Source organism: Sebastes fasciatus, chromosome 8, assembly GCF_043250625.1.
Source record: "Sebastes fasciatus isolate fSebFas1 chromosome 8, fSebFas1.pri, whole genome shotgun sequence".
Classification (NCBI taxonomy): domain Eukaryota; kingdom Metazoa; phylum Chordata; class Actinopteri; order Perciformes; family Sebastidae; genus Sebastes; species Sebastes fasciatus.
This window is the reverse complement of record NC_133802.1, coordinates 24,713,961-24,732,319: the sequence shown is the minus strand read 5'-3', so window position 1 is coordinate 24,732,319 and position 18,359 is coordinate 24,713,961. Positions and strand designations below refer to the sequence as shown.

Genomic DNA, 18,359 nt, shown 5'->3' with positions numbered 1-18,359 from the left:
GAAGTTTCACAAATTGGCATCGTCTTACACAGAGGTTCTCGAACTTTTCATAATCATAACAATTAATCGACAATCGTAATTTAGCATAATATGTTTACTACCATTTGTACTCTTAGTCATTGGAACTATTTGTATTGTTAAACTTTTGATTTTAAATCCTTCAGACCTGTTTCATAGCGATAAACAGAAACACATTTCAATTTGAATCATGTTATTACCAATGTCCTATAATGAATTCAGACATTTAAAACTATTATGTTTAATGCTGACTTTCAGTTAAGTGCTTCAACTTTAAAACGTATTGCTCCTTGTTCAAATAATTGGCAGAAGGCTCTGAACAAATCATGACAGATGTTATCATAACAGTGTTGCAAAGCACATCATAGGAATTAAGAATATTACTTCAGGAAATTTTGATTGGAATATCTGCATTATAGTGAGTGAGGTGATTCATGACAGATTGACGTGATGGATCACAATCATATCAGGGTTTTTATTGGCCCAATGCTAACGTGGGTTGGAGTAATGGACAATATATCTGTGTTTTATTGGTCCCAATCTGTAGATTATGCAATTTTTAATGATACAGCATAATTTTATCATTTATAGTCAATTATTTCGCAGACCCCCTGGCAGGGTGCCACGGACCCCTCTTTGAGAATCACACTCAAAATAGTTTTCCTCAAAAACTTAATGACCTTTTAAAGCTGACTAAATTTCTCTGGTCAAAGCGAAACAGTTATCACTGACTGCAAACATAATATAATATCATGTTATCTTGTGACAACTATGAGATAAAGCTCACTAACCTATCTTAGAGAAGATATCAGTCCTGAAAGCAATATTGTTTTAAAAAGTGCAATATCAAATGTGGACGTGTGTCAGGTTAAACTTTTGGACAATACAAACAAATGCAAACCATTCCTTATTCAGACAAAACTACAAAGCATCCAATATAATTTGAACCTGAGGAGAAAGGTCAAGGTAAAATCTAGACCAACAGTCTCCAAATGTAGCAAGCAGCCCAACCAACCAGCCTCAGTAAACAATGTGAACAAGAGAAATGTTTTTGTTCATCTGTGTAATAATCACTGCAGTGACATACATTGTTTCAGCACCGCGGACAGCAACCACACAGCAGCCTGCATTTACCAGCTGCTTTAATAGAATACATTTTCTGAATTGTTGTAAAAACATGTTGTACTAACTATTAAAAAGGAAACATTTTGGCAAAATAATCAACAACCAATCTTATGGTATTCTTTATAAAGTGACCTTTGCTGGTATAGAATTGAAAACATCTGCTGTCATCACCCACAGGCACACTGCTGGTGTTACTTCACTTCGACCTCCCCCAGTGAGGAAACACTGCCAAGCTGGGCGCCAGTGTAGCAGCCTCTAATTAAAATCTACAGGAGGTAGAATGGGGGTAATGTAAACATTTAACAGTCAAATGACTTGAACCCAGAACTATCACAATTATTCGTGTAGTTACAAACTCAAAGTTGAATGAGAGTTTTGTCAAAAGTGGCCAGCCAATCACTGAAGCAACATGAGACAACTAACAAAGCTCCAGATAAATGTGACCAAACATGCTTACATTAAAAAAAACAACCATAAACAACCATACCATACCATCACCGATACCATAACAGCTGTAAGCCGTAATGTATAAAATATGCAGTTCAGTCTGTCTATGTGCGGAGTAGTTAGCTGGTTTGGGAGTGCCTTTCAAGTGTACCAAGTAGGGCTGTCAATCGATTAAAATATTTAATTGCGGTTAATCGCAAATTAATCTCAAATTTTTTATCAGTTCAAAATGTACCTTAAAGAGAGATTTGTCAAGTATTTAATACTCTTATCGACATGGGAGTGGGCAGATATGCTTGCTTTATGCAAATGTATGTATTATTTATTACTGGAAATCACAAAACAATGACAAATATTGTCCAGAAACCCTCACAGGTACTGCATTTAGCATAAAAATATGTTCAAATCAACAGCTTGCAGTGTGTCAGTGTGCTGACTTGACTATGACTTGCCCCAAACTGCTTGTGATTATCATAAAGTGGGCATGTCTGTAAAGGGGAGACTCGTGGGTACCCATAGAACCCATTTTCATTCACATATCTTGAGGTCAGAGGTCATAGTACTCCTTTGAATATGGTCATGCCAATTTTTCCTCGCCAAAATTTAGTGCAAGTTAGGAGCGTTATTTCGCCTCCTTCTTGACAAGCTAGTATGACATGGTTGGTAGGCTACCAATTCCTTAGGTTTTCTTGTTTCATATGATAGCAATATATTCACTCTAGCTTTAAAACAGAGCCCGCTACAAATCTCAGTCCAAAACACAGTGAAGCCAGTCAGTAAAGCTGACAAAGATTGCAAGTGTCTCTAAAAAATGTCTTCAGTCATAAATATAACATTGTGAAATCAGTTGACATAATGTAGCTTACTATTTTAGCCTGATATCAAGTCATAAGGTTCTTCCTGTATGATCTGAGTCTCTCTCTCTCACACACAAACATACTGTAAATGTCATAGCCCTACAGTATAAATGATTTGTTGTCCACGCTTGGCTGACCGCTCCTCCGTTCCACTCAGGTGACTGACGCTGATTGCTGCACATGCACAAATGCATGGTGAGCCTTCAGGCTATTACATCTGTTAACACACAATGCCATCACTCACTGAGGTCCATAATAAACCACAAACCAACCGACTACTGCATATGTATGTCCGGTTTCTGTTACACCAGCTGGTTTGGTGTTTTCTAGTTTTAGGAAATAGAGTAGTCTTACTGCTTCCTTCTGTTTTTCTGATGCAGTTTTATGTCTCGAGGCTATTTTTTTTCTCTCGTCTCAGTGTGTCTGCTGTTCTTTTTACATAGCAAATATCCTGTTTATTGCTTCTCAGCCCACTCCTCCCCCACATTATTTCCACCAACCGTGTGGAGTCAGAAGGAGTTGGTGGTGAGCAGATTTTCTAAGAGTTGAGGAGAGAGCAGAGTGTGTGGAGTGATTTTCAGGAGCAACATTTCTTTCAAAACCGTAACTCAACCTCCTACTTTGTCCTGAGTCACAGTCTGCAATATATATATGATGACTCAGAGCTTTTTGACTTGGGACAGCTATCAGATAGATAGATAGATAGATACATTTTTCTATCTATTATATATATATAATATATATATATATATATTTCTATTATCTATTTTTTAGATAGATATATTCTTTTTTTATTATTATTATTTTATTCTAAAGTTTTTATCTATTCTTTTGTTATTATACTGCTTATTTGCACCAACAAAACCAAAGCAAATTCCTAGTGTATACCTCTTACACCTGGCAATAAACACGATTCTGATTCTGAGATAGATAGATAGATAGATAGATAGATAGATAGATAGATAGATAGATAGAGAGATAGATAGATAGATAGATAGATAGAGAGATAGATAGATAGATAGATAGATAGATAGATAGATAAATAGATAGATAGATAGATAGATAGATAGATAGATAGATAGATAAATAGATAGTTGTTGATGATGATCTTTTCAGTGATTGCTTAATTGATTACCTTAATACCGTAATAATCTACATAAAAATCCTCCAAAGCCTTCTTTAAAACTCCTCAAGACGTGATTATATATATTGCTTTAGTGTAGTTAGTAAATTAGTAATTACACACCGTGCAGACGTCAGTCGCGCTGTCTGCAGTTTGGCCCATTCCGCCTTACGTACGTTGTGACGTACACGGACATACGTATGCGGAAGCTCAGTTGTAAACAAAAGCGGACACTACTACATTCATTTATCTTCTAAGAAAACGAATCATATTCATATATTGTAGAAGGCAGCTCGTTAAAGGTAAGCATCTAGTATATTTACCTGTTGAGTTGTCCAGTTGTTTACTCTGTAGTGAGTGTTACAAGCAGGGAGATGTGATCTGTTATGTAACGTAACATCAGCTAGCTGCTAACGTTAGCTGTCATGATCGCTAACAGCTCATCTGAGGAGTCACTATACTGCTAGTACTCAGTACTTTGTGACTAGTTAACGTGATTATATCCACTGAAACGTTCCTTACACAAGTTATAGAGTGACATATAGATGTAAATTGTTCCTTCTGCGAATCACATCCTGAAACTCTCATTTATTCTGGTCCTGTAAATTGATTTACATGTGAATGTGGAAAGATGTCAATAATTTTATACTTGTTAACATTTTATCAGATTTTGCACTGTACTATAGACAGTAATGCATTTTTTCTTATTAATTTAATTTTAAATCTCGCAAAGTTTCACATTCACAAATTGTAAATTTACCCCCCAAAAAATCCTAATTTCTTTGTATTTATGAAAGAAATTAAATTATATCTGTCAACAATTTCTTGAATGAAAACAATGAATATATTCAATATCTTTAAATTCTTTAGGTGAAATTATTATCATACTCTCACGTGGTCTTTTTTTATTATTTTTTTTTATTGTTTGTTTTTATTATTTTATGTTTATTACATTTTTGTTGTCCTTTTATGTTTGGCACAGCTCTTTGTTTATGTTTTCGCTATGCTTCTTTTGTATGTAAATGTTTTTAATGTTTTCTGCTGTTACTATGGATACTGTAGTTTTGAAATAAAAAAAATATATATTAGTTTACGTCAATACTATTAACTAGTTAACATTAGCTAGCTACATAACGAAACTCGTCTAATTGTTATTTAAGTTAACGTAGCTTCAGTAATAAACAACAACCTAATACAGTTAACGCTAATATTGTTTTAGCATCACATAATATCTCAAACATCATCCCTTAAGTGTGAGAAAATCCGAAATAAGACTTTTTCCTTTTATGTTGGATGCAGTCTTCAATTTGTTAGCTAAACATTTTACCCTATACACCACTTCTCTTGCACTTTCTAACCAGCTTTTAAGAGTATTTACTGCTAATGCCTATTTTCTATCTTATTTTTTCTTATTCTATTCTTAATCTTGTTGTGTGCTTGTTCTATCTTCTGCTGCTGTAACTCAGAAATTTCCCCTCTGGGATTAATAAAGTACCTACCTACCTACCTACCTACCTACCTACTTACTTACCTACCTACCTACCTACCTACCTACCTACTTACCTACCTACCTACCTACCTACCTACCTACCTACCTACCTACCTACCTACCTACCTACTTACTTACCTACCTACCTACCTACCTACCTACCTACCTACCTACCTACCTACCTACCTACCTACCTACCTACCTACCTACCTACCTACCTACCTACTTACCTACCTACCTACCTACCTACCTACTTACTTACCTACCTACCTACCTACTTACTTACCTACCTACCTACCTACCTACCTACCTACTAAGCTGTCCTGATACTCAGACAATATGCTTTCATCAAATCACACAGTGGATAGCAGCAGTTAGCCTGAGATAACACTGGAACAAAATGTTGCTTAATATATTATTCATATCTGGGATTTGCCAGTATGCACCAGAGAATCATACAAAATACATAGTGCATGGCTAGTAGTAACGTTAAGCTTAATATGGGTTTGTTTGGGTAGCTGGCTTAGGAAACACTTTCTCACATTTATTGCAAGAATTTGTATGTAAAGGTTACAGGAAGATGCATCATTGGTAGGTGTGGTTTATAGGAAGCAGAATACAATACTATAAACTGTGATTCGTCACGACAACAAGTCCACTAACTAATTAGAATATAATAATAATATTATTACTGATAATAATAACAAAGTGGGAAGGATATAAATATGTACAGCAAGAGTAACAATATCACAGCACCAATGGTAAATAAGCTAGAATGATGGGCACCTCAATAGCTTGCCTTCTTAAAACAGGAATAATTACCAAGTTCACAATGCCCTCTTGTGGCAGCGCATGTAGTGATAGGGATAAGGGTTGATTCAGGTTTAGGTAGGGGGAAACGCATATCGACGGGAAACAGTACTCAACACAATGCCGGTAACTACTAGGGCGGGTTCTTGTGCTCCACATGATCATATTGGTCTGTGTTAATGATGGAGTGCTCCTCAGGCAATCAAGAACTAGAGGTAATAATAACACTAAATTAAGGGAATCGTAGCCTGAAATCGGCACCCTGAGCACTCTTTTGTACAAAGCATATGTATGTCTCCATATGTATAGTCTAAAAATTTCCGCATAAAAGTGTCACAGTTCCTGATGGAGTTTTGCATAATGTCTTTTTTATATCAGGGACAGACTATGACAGGATGTTTATCTCTTTCAAATTACAGCTTCACAGAAGACTAACTGGTTGAAATGACAACCTTGGTAAATTATGACAAAACTTCATTTCTGTTTCTGTGTCTTTTTAAATCGGTTCCAGATGTTTGGCAGTGGTTGATGCAAGTGCCAGCTCATTCCTATAAGAAGACATACTTTGGTGTTGTAGGCCCGCAAAAACTACTATAGCCAACATGTCTAGGAAGCAGACGCCGAAACCTTTACGGAGCAACAAGAAGAGCGAACTGGAACGCAAGAGGGATGAGCGGGCAGCACGCAGGGCCATCGTAAAGGACCGCAAGAACCGGCCTCAGGATGGCGATGAAGGAGCAGAAATTGTCAGTTTCTCCAACCAGCTCCAGGCCCTGGGGCTCAAGCTGAGAGAAGTCCCCGGAGATGGGTAAGAGCCAGAAAAAGATTGTGAGATCTAGCTGTGCTTTCTCTCCCTCCGTGTTGTCCTTTACCTGTTTACCATCACTGATACTGCAACACATTTTTCTTAAGTCTTAGTATGTACAGAAAACTCATGTCACGTTCGCAAACGAACCAAATCTTTTGAACGACTCTTTGGTACAAATTAAATTTTATTACGCCCAAATTTTACTCCCTGTCCTAGATCCACAGTGCCGGGAGACAGGTGGAAGCGCCGCAACGCGCTGCCAGACACACACAAAAGCAGACAGACAAACAGACAGAGAGGGGAATGGAACGGAGCCATAAGATCCGGCTCCCTTCAAAGACCTGTAATTCTCATCACTAATAAAGAAAGCTTCAAGCTGGACACAACTGTCCCATCATGAGTAACCAGGATGCCTTGGTAGAGGAACATAATGTCTTCAACCTCTGTGCCTACATCTCCCCAGCCCAAAGTCAATAACAATGTACAGTTTATAGCTGCATAACGGCTACGTAGTAGAAGCAAATGACACGAGCCATAATTTGATAATCCTCATCAATACTGAAACATTTGTCTTCCCCAACTGAGCAGTATTGTGCCATTACGATAGGAAAACAACTAGGGCTGTCCTCTCCTCAAAGAAATTCTTAGTCGACTAACACTCCTAGGATTTCGTCAACTAATCGAATAGTTGATATAATCGACAGATCTGTAAAAATGAGTTTCTCCACAAAGAATCACACAAAAGCACCACTTTAAATCTTGTGTTTACCAGAGATGTGCTCATAAGTTTCTTGGAAATGAGTAATTCAGCATGAAAAAAACTTTAAAAATGACTAATCGACAAAAGAAATCTTAGTCGACTAACACAAAAACGACCAATTCATTTTCTAATCGACCAAGAGGGGCCAGCCCTAAAAACAACAAAAGAAATGTCTTTAGATCTCTCTAGCTTAATGAAAAGATGGGAATTGATTTACCATACAGTCTTGCATCTATCGATCATGTTTACTACTGGGCAGAAGGTCAGGAAGCCTTGTGATGTGCAGTCAGTGTTATTGGCCAAAGCCCAGAAACTTGCCAGCTAATGCCATCTCTAATGAATGCACCAGTGGAATATAAGCCTTTGATTTAAACATAACTTTACCTTCATACTTGCCAAGAACCTTGACACTGAGTCATTAACTATAAGCAGTCATGTGTGTGTGTGTGTGTGGGGACTTACCAGTCACTGTCTTTGTTTCTTGCAGGAACTGCCTGTTCAGAGCGCTAGGTGACCAGTTAGAGGGTCACTCCCGGGGTCATCTGCGGCTTAGACAGGAGACTGTCCAGTTTATGATGTCCCATCGACAAGACTTTGAACCCTTTGTTGAGGACGACATTCCTTTTTCACAGCACTGTAAGAAATTACAAAGTAAAAACAATAAAATGCTGTGATCAGATAGGAGACTTTTACTGATGCCTCATTCACAATGAACTATTCTGTCATATTACTGTATATGGGGAAGTCCATTGAATTGAGTGGGAGATCATTTTGACCAGCAGAAATGCAGTGACCCTTGGTGGTCCTCAGTTTTGTTTGCAATGGAGTTACAGATGCTGTATACCAGTGTTTTCCAACCTGTGGGTGGAGACCTTGTATAAGGGGTTGCAAGACAAATCTGAAGGTTTGCTACATAGGAGAGAAGAAAAACATTTCTGCTGCACACAATATTGTGTTTTTTTCCCAGATGCTCCTCTAATGTTTGCTTTTTTTACTTGTGGGATTATTTAACATTTTCAGGCCTCTAAAAATTCTAAAAAATAAATAAAACAAGGGGAAAAAAAACGTTGGTTAAACTGGTCACAACGATAATGATAGTGTTTTAGGAGATATACTGTAGATCAGCTGTGATGGCACCATAGAAAGTTTGAGAAAAAAATACTGTGTGATCAAAGATTACCTTGAGAGTCATTTCTTTTCTTCTTTCCACCCAGTGTCCAACCTCTCGCAACCTGGTACGTTTGCTGGCAACGACGCTATTGTGGCTTTTGCTCGCAGTCAACAGGTGAAAGTGGTCATCCATCAGCTCAACACGCCACTGTGGGAGGTAGGGACAGAGGCAGAGGCAAAGACTTTGAAATGATGTCGCATAATCTAATGATGAAATCTTCCCTTTTGGGACACCACAGTTTAAATGTTCTGTTCTCATTGCAGATAAATGGTGTAGAAAAGCAGACATGCAGAGAACTGCACATTGCCTACCGCTATGGAGATCACTACGACAGTGTGAGGCGGACTGGAGACAACTCTGAGAATCCTGCTCAGCTCCGCATAGAGGTATGTAATATACAATGGACATATATCCCCAATTTAGTAAATTCCAGGTCCACCTCTTTAGATAGTCAAGAGTGCATCATGTCATGTTTACAGCTATTGATGCACCCTTTACCCATGTGTCTCTGATGGTTTCTCGCTCTTGCCGTTTCCAGAATCTGCAGAATTCACAAGGCCAGCAGCGTGAGTTTGGGGACGGTCAGAGGGACAGACGAAAAAACCCTTCTCCCACAGCCTCAGAGGAGGACAACGTGATCCTGAGTTCCATCAAGAATCGAGGAATCCAGGGTCAGAAGCTACACTTGATTCATTAGCTGCCGTAAGAATTAGACCGTCAGTGCAAAAGGGAACAACTAGGGGGCAGTTGCATAACATTTGTTTAAGACTAGTCTCTAAAGTCTGTCTGTTTCATAAATATTAAGACTGACTTAATTTGAGGTGGGAAAGTTAGCCACCTCTCCCTGAGGTGAGAGTTTTGTTGCTATGACAACAATCTGTTAGAAGGTCAGTACCATTTCAACTGTAACCCATTACTTTAGTTAACTATTTCAACTGTTTATTCATTACTTTAGCTGACTTATAGCTAACTATGTCAAACAGTTTTTTCCATTACTTTGAGCTAACCTTTAATTAACCATTTCCACTGTTTACCCATTAAGTTTAGTAAAAAAAAAAAAATTATCAAACTCTTCCAACTCTTTACCAATTACTTTAGCTAACTATTTCAACTGTTTATCCTTTACTTTAACTAACTTTTAGCTAACTATTTCAACTGTCTAACCATCACATTTATGCTGTTTATGTTACCTTTTCTGTTATTTTGACCTGTACTTGTGTGCGCTGTGGTGTCGCTGTGGCAACGTGTATTATTTCACCCATAATGCATTGTGCGACAGGTAGTTCACTCCAAGCAGCGTCTAAGTGCAGCCTGCTGCTATAATTACATTGTTTTCTGCGGCCGGGAGTCGTGTTCATGTGTTTCAGGCGGGAAGTAATTCGTTGTAACATAGCTCAACATTTCACAGGAGTCACAGGCTCTTATTCATGTGTTCATGTGTGTGTATTTTCTGCCTCAGGTGATGAGGAGAACCTGCTCCAGCTGAGTGCAGCGACCATCAATGCTGAGTGGCTTGTAGGCTCCGTGCTGGGTCAGTCGTGCCAAGGCCAGTGTGCCTCAGGATCCTGCTCCTCCTGCAGATCTGCAGCCTCAGACTGCAGTGAGCACAAACAGTCAGCAGAGGGCTGCAACGTACAAAAACCAAAGGTACACTCACTTATTACTGTCATATTCATTTGCAATCCAAGTCCATTTTTTATTTGACTTGAACGTTTTCCTCACTCATAAAATGACCAGTCCTCACACCACTGCATCATGGACAGACTGCAGCATTTCTTACTCTTAAACAAGATGTGTGACAATGTAGGGAAGCAGGTCAAAACACACCTCAGTTTAAAGGGACTGTTTGTAAGAATCAGAAATGCTTGTTAACAACGACACCTGTGGCCGTTAAGTCAACGAAAGTCAGCGTCAAGTTCGCGCTTGTGCTCGCTCTACCTAGACATGAAACGAGCATCGCTCAAAACAGTGAGGCGACACACGTCAGCTAAAACCACAATGTCACTCTATATTTCCCCTGCTTGGCAGTAATGTTAGCTGACCAGACGAAGGTCTCTCCATGAATCACTGCTGATCCTAGTTTTGGCTTTTCCTGCTTCAGCTTCCCGACTGCGGTCGGAGGGAACAGGGGAGACACCGGAGTTTTGGTCGGAGACAGTAACGTTTCTCGCTGCGGAGCCCCGTCACTTCGTAAGACACAGGAAACCTGGTTTGGTCTGAAGGAGCTGCAGTTTATATTTCTGCGCAAACATCCACTGAACATTTACTAGATATTCTCAGAGCTAAACTAACTCTTCTGCAGTGTGTAGTGCACGTGGGAGTGGAGCGAAATAGCGAGAACGAGTATGGTGTCTGAGTGAAGGCAAGCAGGCAGGCAGAGGAGCAGAGTACAGCAGAGACTCCGGCCCTGGAGACCAAAGCTACGGTCTCCCCCGCGTCCTCCGACCGCGGCCAACACTGTTTTGCAAGACAGGCTTCACTAGATAGAACTTTGCAGTTTTGGTGCTTCTGTGTAGTTTGTGTTGGAGTCTGAGTCTGAACAGCGTAGCCACACGCGAGTGCGCATGGGACACTGACCTGGACTGATTTATACGTGTAAGAAGTTACAAACAGTCCCTTTTAAGTGAAATTACTGAGTTAAAAACATTATTTGTTTCCCTCACTCTCAGGTATCTAACAAGCAGAGGAAAGAGCAGCAGCGGCACGATAAGAAGAAGCGCCAGGAGGACAGGCATCGGCAGAAGTTCCTCCAGAGTAAAGGAAGTCAGGACCAGAACCAGAACGTGCCAGAGGCTGTTACTTTAGTACCAGCTCTAAACACTCTCAGTATATAGACTGGAGCATGGCCAAAATTACCTACTGCTACTCTTGCTATCGGTGGCTGACGCTGTTTTGCACATAGTCCAATTTGATTCAGTCACAGTGGATGACTTTTCCTAAAGAGACTCCTATAGTTTCTTTGCAAACGGTATAACGGTGCCTGCAAACTTGTGTGTGTGAGAGATGTGTGAAAGTTGTAAAAGACAGAGTGAAAGAGCATGACTTTCAGTTTTTTTGTTGGGTTTTGATTCAGTTCAATCCCTGGTTGGTGTTGGCATACGCAGAACCTCCTCAGATCTACCTACAGATCTACCTACCACGCTACCTATAGCCCCCTTTCTATGCTGGACATCAGGCTTTTCATGACAACCATACAGATAATCTCATGCAGCTGGGCTTTTTCATTTGCCACAAGATTGAGTTCCTTCAGATGGTTCTGTTTGTTCAATCTGACCAGAGGAGGAAGATAAAGGAAGAGCGGCAGATGGATGAATGTTATGAACACTGTGTAAGGAATGTGGCAATAAATAATAATAAATGATAATTTTCTGTTTTTGTGCACCAGATAATATATCAGATATTATCCAGGGTGACATGTGTTTCTCAAATTACAGGTACCTGAGTCAAACATTTTCATCTTGTGACATCTTTAAAGATCTTAGTGAAGTTATTTATTTCCTCAGGTGTTGGAGTAAATAACCTACATACAACAAACTTGAGCTCAACAGACATAAGGCACATTTTAGCAAGAAGCCGAGGTGTCACTACATACAAAACAAACATGGCGACCCCTTTGTCAAAACTATTTCTTGGGATTTTACCCCCCTCATGTCTAAAGTCGCTCCGTCAATGTGTTACAGGGTACAAATGTTGCCTAGTCTTATCAGTTAACATATAATCAAGTATTTGACTGGCTGTTATTCTAATTACAGATACGGTGGACTTGAGTGGTCAAACAGTTCATTGTAATTATTTAACTAAGGTAGATGAATGATAAAAAGCCTCAACATTGGGAATACCCGCACCAGCAATATGTGTGATAGCTCCGTCTGGTGTGCGTGCCGATGATTTAACACACAATACAGTGTAGTAGCAGCGTTTCTTCAGTTCTTGGCATGTTGATAATTTGACAAATGGGGTTTCAGAATTTGCACACAAGAAGAAAGACATGATTTCTGACAAACTAGAGCCGTAATTGAATGTGATGCAGGAAATGAGAAGGGAGGACTTGGAGTAGAGGCTTGAGCCAACTCCATGATGCTGTCCGCCGGCTCAGAAGCTGCCTGGTTATCATATTGAGAGTGGAGTTTTTTTAAGAATATTTTGCAGGTTATCGATGAATGCTTTCATTTACATTGGTAAATGAAAGCAATGTTATTTTTCTCCCAATAACTTTATAGTGGCGTAAAAGAACGTACAATTAAAATGATTTGATTAATTTTATACACATCAAAAAGCAAGACTCATGTTGGTAAACAAGAACACAAACAAAGAGAGCTATACAAGAGATTAAAAAAAATTATAAAACAACCAAGTAGACGTCTATATACAGCTACCACTATTAGATGGTTCTTATTGTTGATCATTCATCCCAGTGTGGAGGTTGAGGCATGTCCAGAATTGGTTGATTCTTACATTTGTTACACAGAGCTGATCCACTGGGATACATCTATAGTTTACCTGCAGATTATGTCTAGCATTTACTGAGCACTGGTGAATATTCATAATTCATAATTCCCACTCATTTCTATTTGATATAATATGAAAAAAGTCCAGTCCACACACTAAGAAATACAAGAAATTTTTATTTTATTAAAACAGCATTAAAAAAAAGGAGATGAAGTCAAGGCAGGGCTCACAGAGATAATGTCTCCGACAGACTTGACAAACTATGTACAATAAATTCTAAACACACCTGGTGGTAGACTGAAATCTACATGCTGGTATAAATCAAACTTTAAAGCGAGATTACGTAACTTCTTCTGAATAATGTCACGTGTGTTAAATGCTAGTATAACAGAAGAAAAGCTTGCTAGCATTAGCCACCATAAGCTACTGGGTGAGCAGTTGTGACTTATTGCTTATGAATTCAACTTTCCATTTGTAAAATGAATGTCTTCTATCAGCCATACATAGTCTCGCTTTAAAAATCTGTGAAAGGTAGGATCCAAAAGTTGCATTATACCACATCCCACCACTTTTAGAATAGAGGCGTAAAATGTGTGTTGTCACTGAGGTTTGTGGACCACTCCTTCTGAATGTCTAAGTAACCTGATGATACAGTTTCACATGAAATCTCCATCAGGTTGCTTCTTAGTGCAGTCAGCTAATGAAACAAAATGACATCTTTCTGATTGAGGGATCATCAGTTTTTGGATCAGTGTTACGAGGGTGAAAGCTGCTGCTGCTGCTCTAGAAGTCCTGTCGGATGTTCTCTTTGTTCTCGTCCCCCTGCTGTTGTCTGAGCTGAGTCACTTCGTTCTCCAGCTGGACGATGGCCCGCTCGATCTCAAAGTTTTTACTGACCAGAGACACCCAGCTGTTGAGGAACAGAAACAGATGTTACAACACCGGAAAATCTGATATCCCATGTAGAGTGATATAAACACTTCAAACGACATACTTTGACTCCAGCTCTCGCAGTTTGGCTCCTCCTGCTAACTGATCATTCTTACGCTGCCAGTTTAAGTCTTGTATTTGCTTCCTGTGAGGCAAAGAAAATGTAATGGTAAACATGTGACACTTGTTTAATGACACTTTTATAAACCACAAATGTTCCAGTGATCGGTCACCTGAATTTCTGAAGTTCCTTTTGAGCCATCTCAATCATGAAGGCCAAGTTACTGAAGGAGGAAGACAAGATAACATGTTAGAAGTCTTTAGACTAATTATACACTGAGTTAATGTCTGTGAGAAACGGCTGCTGTCACATACTCGTTGTAGACTTTCCATGCGTTGGTTCCATACTGCGACATGATCTCCAGGTTCTCTATGCGGACCGCCTGGTGCTCTAGCTGGGCCATTGAGTTGTTAACACACTCCTGCCACGCTGTGATGTCATTCTTTTGTCCTGATGAGGGCGCTGGCAGCTCATATCTACACAGGAAAAGGTCAGATGAAATAACAGTTAAAGCCACGGAGCAAAAATCATTATAAAAAAAGTTGACTTAATTTAAAATGTTGGCATTATCTATCAATTATTTTTTGTATAAAAAAACACTATAAACAGCAGGAAACCTCCGGGTCTGAAAAGTGAAGCCAATGCTGAAGTGCCTTAAACTTGCATTCTTTCTAATAGCCAGCAGGGGGCGACTCCTCTGGTTGCAAGAAGAAGTCTGATTGTCTAGAAGTCTATGAGAAAATGAGTCTACTTCTCACTTGATTTATTACCTCAGTAAACATTGTAAACATGAGTTTATGGCCTCGATCGCTAGTTTCAAGTCTTCTTCAATACAGCATTATGTTCATTTAGTAAATTACGGTCCCATTTAGAGTCAAATAGACCATAAATAGGGGCACGCTTTAGGGTGTGGCTACCTTGTGATTGACAGGTCGTTTGCATTTTCGTCTTACAATGTTAACTCTTTCACAGTGTATTTTCAGTTCATGAAAGTTAATTGTAGCATTTTGGTCGCCTTAAAAGGTATTATCTCCACCCTCTCGGGTCACTTCTGGTTGCAAAAAAACACACACATACAAAAAGACATTTAGCTTAGAGCTGAAACAATCAGTGGATTAATCAATTAGTCAATATTCAGAAATTTATTTGGTAACTATTTTGATAATCGGTCAATACTTTTTGCTGAAAAGTAATGGCAAAAAAACCAACTAAAATTCACAGGTTCCATCCTCACAAACGTGTTTCTGTTCTTCATAGTCTGCCATGATAGTTAACTTTTGGACTGTTTGTTGAAATATAAAAAAACAAGACATGAGCACACATTTTTTTTTCAATTTGCTGACATTTTAAACCAAATGATTGCCTCGAGGAAAAAATTGTTATATTTATTGATAATGAAAATAATCATTAGTTGCAGCTTTAATTTAGTTTATTAGTGTGATGTTACAGGATGGCTGGGTGTCTAAGTCTTTGAAACTCAGTCACCGCACCCTGCTGTTTGCCTAGTGATATATGTTGTAACTTCTGGGTCTGTTTCCATTAACTGAACTCACTCATTGGTTCGTTACAGGATTAAGTTTATTTTTCAAACAGTAGTTTGACTTCAGGGTATTCCTAAAGTGAATAAACTAGAATCGTTTAAATTATATCCTTCAAATACTCAGTAAGTTATGTATAACTCTTTTTCTGAGGCAAATTAGGAAAAGGCACAACTTTATCAGCATGTTGGATGCAGCAGTTATTTTGCATGACTGTGTATGTTTTAAGTGCCCAAAGAGACATGATTCTGTTGCTCTACATATAAACACAGACTCTTGCAGTGCGTGGGGTTTTTACCTCTTCATGCTCAGGAGATCCATGGGTTGACGAGCCGCCAGCCGTTCAAATTCATTCCTCATAATTTCTGTCTAATGGGTGAGAATAAATAAGAAATGCTGTTATTTCTGTCGCACTGGCTGAGATGTGAAGAAGGTTTCAGAAGGTCTGAAGAGTTTTCTCACCTCAAAAGTAGTGAAGTCAGGTGTGAGCAAGTAGCTCAGGTAGTTCTTGGTAGGTCGGTATCTTCTGGTCTCCTCCTCCACCAACGCTGCAGCCTAGAGGACAAAAGATAATAAGTTATTTTTTTGCAGAGTAAAAGCACTACATCTACCAAGAAATCCTTGATTTTACTATGGCTTGAGAATCCACCGGGACAGGTGATTTCTGAATATCTAAAAAAATATCCAAACATTTTTTTTCAGTTTCCCCATAATCCTATCTTTTGGCAGAGTAGAAAAGTATTCAGACCCAACATAAATATAATAACATAATAAAAAGACTACAACAGCTAGTTTCACTCTCTGGCTGAAGGCAAACTTATCAGTGTCATGTCATCTTTAAATGGAAAAAGAAAGGGACTTTTTAAGCACACATCATTTCTCATACCTGACTTACACCACTAGAAATTATACTAGTTTCTACCATGTGGAAATATTCCATTGTGATAGCTTAGAAGGTGTACTTTAAACCAGAGATCCTCAAACTGTTTGGGGGCCAGAGATCTCTTACAGGGGAGAAAGTGTGAATACAATACCGCCGACTACTGTATCGGAGTGTGTAAATGCTGCGCTTGTTAAGTCAATGAAAGTTATTTGGCTTCTTATTAATTACTTATCGGAATAACACATAATAAGAGATAGATTTTCCATTTTCCCTGGGCTTGTAAATGCTGGCTGACTAGCGTAACTTATTGGTACGTCTAAATGGAGGAGAATAAAGTCACACCTGTGATTCTTCTACTATGAACTGTCAACATATCTGTCTGAGAAAGAGTGATGATGGGTAATTGAGCACTTAATAAAAGGTCTTGTTCTCTGAGGAGTTCTGTAGTAACCAAAACACATTAATATTCAATGGATTTTAATGTGAGAAGTATCAGCTACTACACAGACTACACTCTTCACAGGAAGCAGATAGCTAGCTAACATACAATTGAAACACTAACAGTTACCTACTGTTGGCTAAATAACTCACTAAAACAAACGAGCATGCTAAACATCAGCATATCTAACTGTGGGCAGACTAATTGTTGTAGTTTCTAACCACCAAGTGTGGCATTAAAGTGTTTCTACAGTGTGTCTTGTCCATTAGCTGAGTGAAGCATGGTGAGCTAACAGCTAGCTCCAGTTAGCTTAGCGCTCTGTTTACTCACCGCTTCTCGGACTCCTGCTGCGTCGTAACCTTGGTCAAAATACGGCAACGCATCGACGAACACTTCGCCAGCTACTGAAGCCGTCCCGGCCATTTGAATCAGTCTATATATTGTTTAGTCTAGTTTGATTTGTGTCTCTCAGCTATAAACCAGCAGCAGTAGTAGAGGGTTGGCTCAAATGGAGGCTGCGTCAGCTAGCAGTGGCACTTCCGGTTAGTGATGGGAATTCCGGCTCTTTTTAGTGAGCCAGATCATTTGGCTCAGCTCACCAAGAGGAGCCGGCTCTTTCGGCTCCCAAACGGCTCTTCATTTTACTTCTGCCTTTTATAATTCAGACAAACTTAGCTTTAGTTGTTTTGACCTATGATAAGTATGTGTGCACATATATCACTTAAATTATTCAATATAATTATACTAAACCGTATAATTTCCAGAATACCGTAATTTTACATGCTGCTTCGTTTCCGACTGTAACTCATCTTGTCTGCTGTTCGCGCGCCGCACTCCTCTCTCTCTTTTTCTTCTCCTCTCCCTCCTGCTCTGTACCTGTAGACCGTCAGCACGCCGCGCAACCCCGCCCTTCCCTGCTTGATGGTATGGTCCTTGTCTGTCATCACCTGATTGGTCGCACGGATGTCAATAACACAATGTCAATCCCAGTAATGGTATGTCTCCACAGGGGCGTTTTTTTATCGCGAGGGGACGCGACGCTTCCCAACATTGGACGCTTGGTGGACACCACAGAGATTTACATAAAGTAGACTGGCCCTCAACTTCATGCAAATGAGGAGCGGGCATCGTGACGTTCTGTCTCACGAATCGTGACGCGACGCTACCAGAAATGCATTGCGTGGCTGCTTACATAGACAATGAATGGGGAAGCGTGGAAAGCACGTAGGCTGTGGACACGTACCATCAGTGCATGGAGTGCCCATGGCGCGGAGAAGATCATGTTATCATTCTGCCTTGAATTCAAGAGACTGTTTGTAAGAATCAGAAATGCTTGTTAACAGCGACACCTGTGGCCGTTAAGTCAACGAAAGTCAGCGTCAGGCTCACGCTTGTGCTCGCTCTAAATAGACATGAACGAGCATCGCTCAACACAGTGAGGCGACAAACGT

At 39.5% G+C, this 18,359-nt stretch overlaps 2 protein-coding genes across 2 annotated transcripts; one reads left to right on the top strand and one right to left on the bottom strand.

The window, feature by feature from the left end:
- Window positions 1-3,712: 3,712 nt before the first annotated feature.
- On the top strand, window positions 3,713-11,972 carry otud3 (OTU deubiquitinase 3). Its single transcript, XM_074644590.1, has 8 exons — window positions 3,713-3,872; window positions 6,381-6,677; window positions 7,925-8,073; window positions 8,652-8,764; window positions 8,872-8,994; window positions 9,147-9,279; window positions 10,068-10,255; window positions 11,278-11,972. Exons 2-8 carry the CDS (start codon window positions 6,472-6,474, stop codon window positions 11,440-11,442), a joined length of 1,077 nt encoding a protein of 358 aa, XP_074500691.1. The 5' UTR covers window positions 3,713-3,872; window positions 6,381-6,471; the 3' UTR covers window positions 11,443-11,972.
- A 1,248-nt stretch (window positions 11,973-13,220) lies between these two features.
- On the bottom strand, window positions 13,221-17,455 carry bcas2 (BCAS2 pre-mRNA processing factor). Its single transcript, XM_074644593.1, has 7 exons — window positions 17,239-17,455; window positions 16,049-16,141; window positions 15,885-15,955; window positions 14,363-14,524; window positions 14,221-14,271; window positions 14,052-14,132; window positions 13,221-13,967 (listed from the first exon to the last, which is right to left on the bottom strand). Exons 1-7 carry the CDS (start codon window positions 17,329-17,331, stop codon window positions 13,841-13,843), a joined length of 678 nt encoding a protein of 225 aa, XP_074500694.1. The 5' UTR covers window positions 17,332-17,455; the 3' UTR covers window positions 13,221-13,840.
- Window positions 17,456-18,359: the final 904 nt, after the last annotated feature.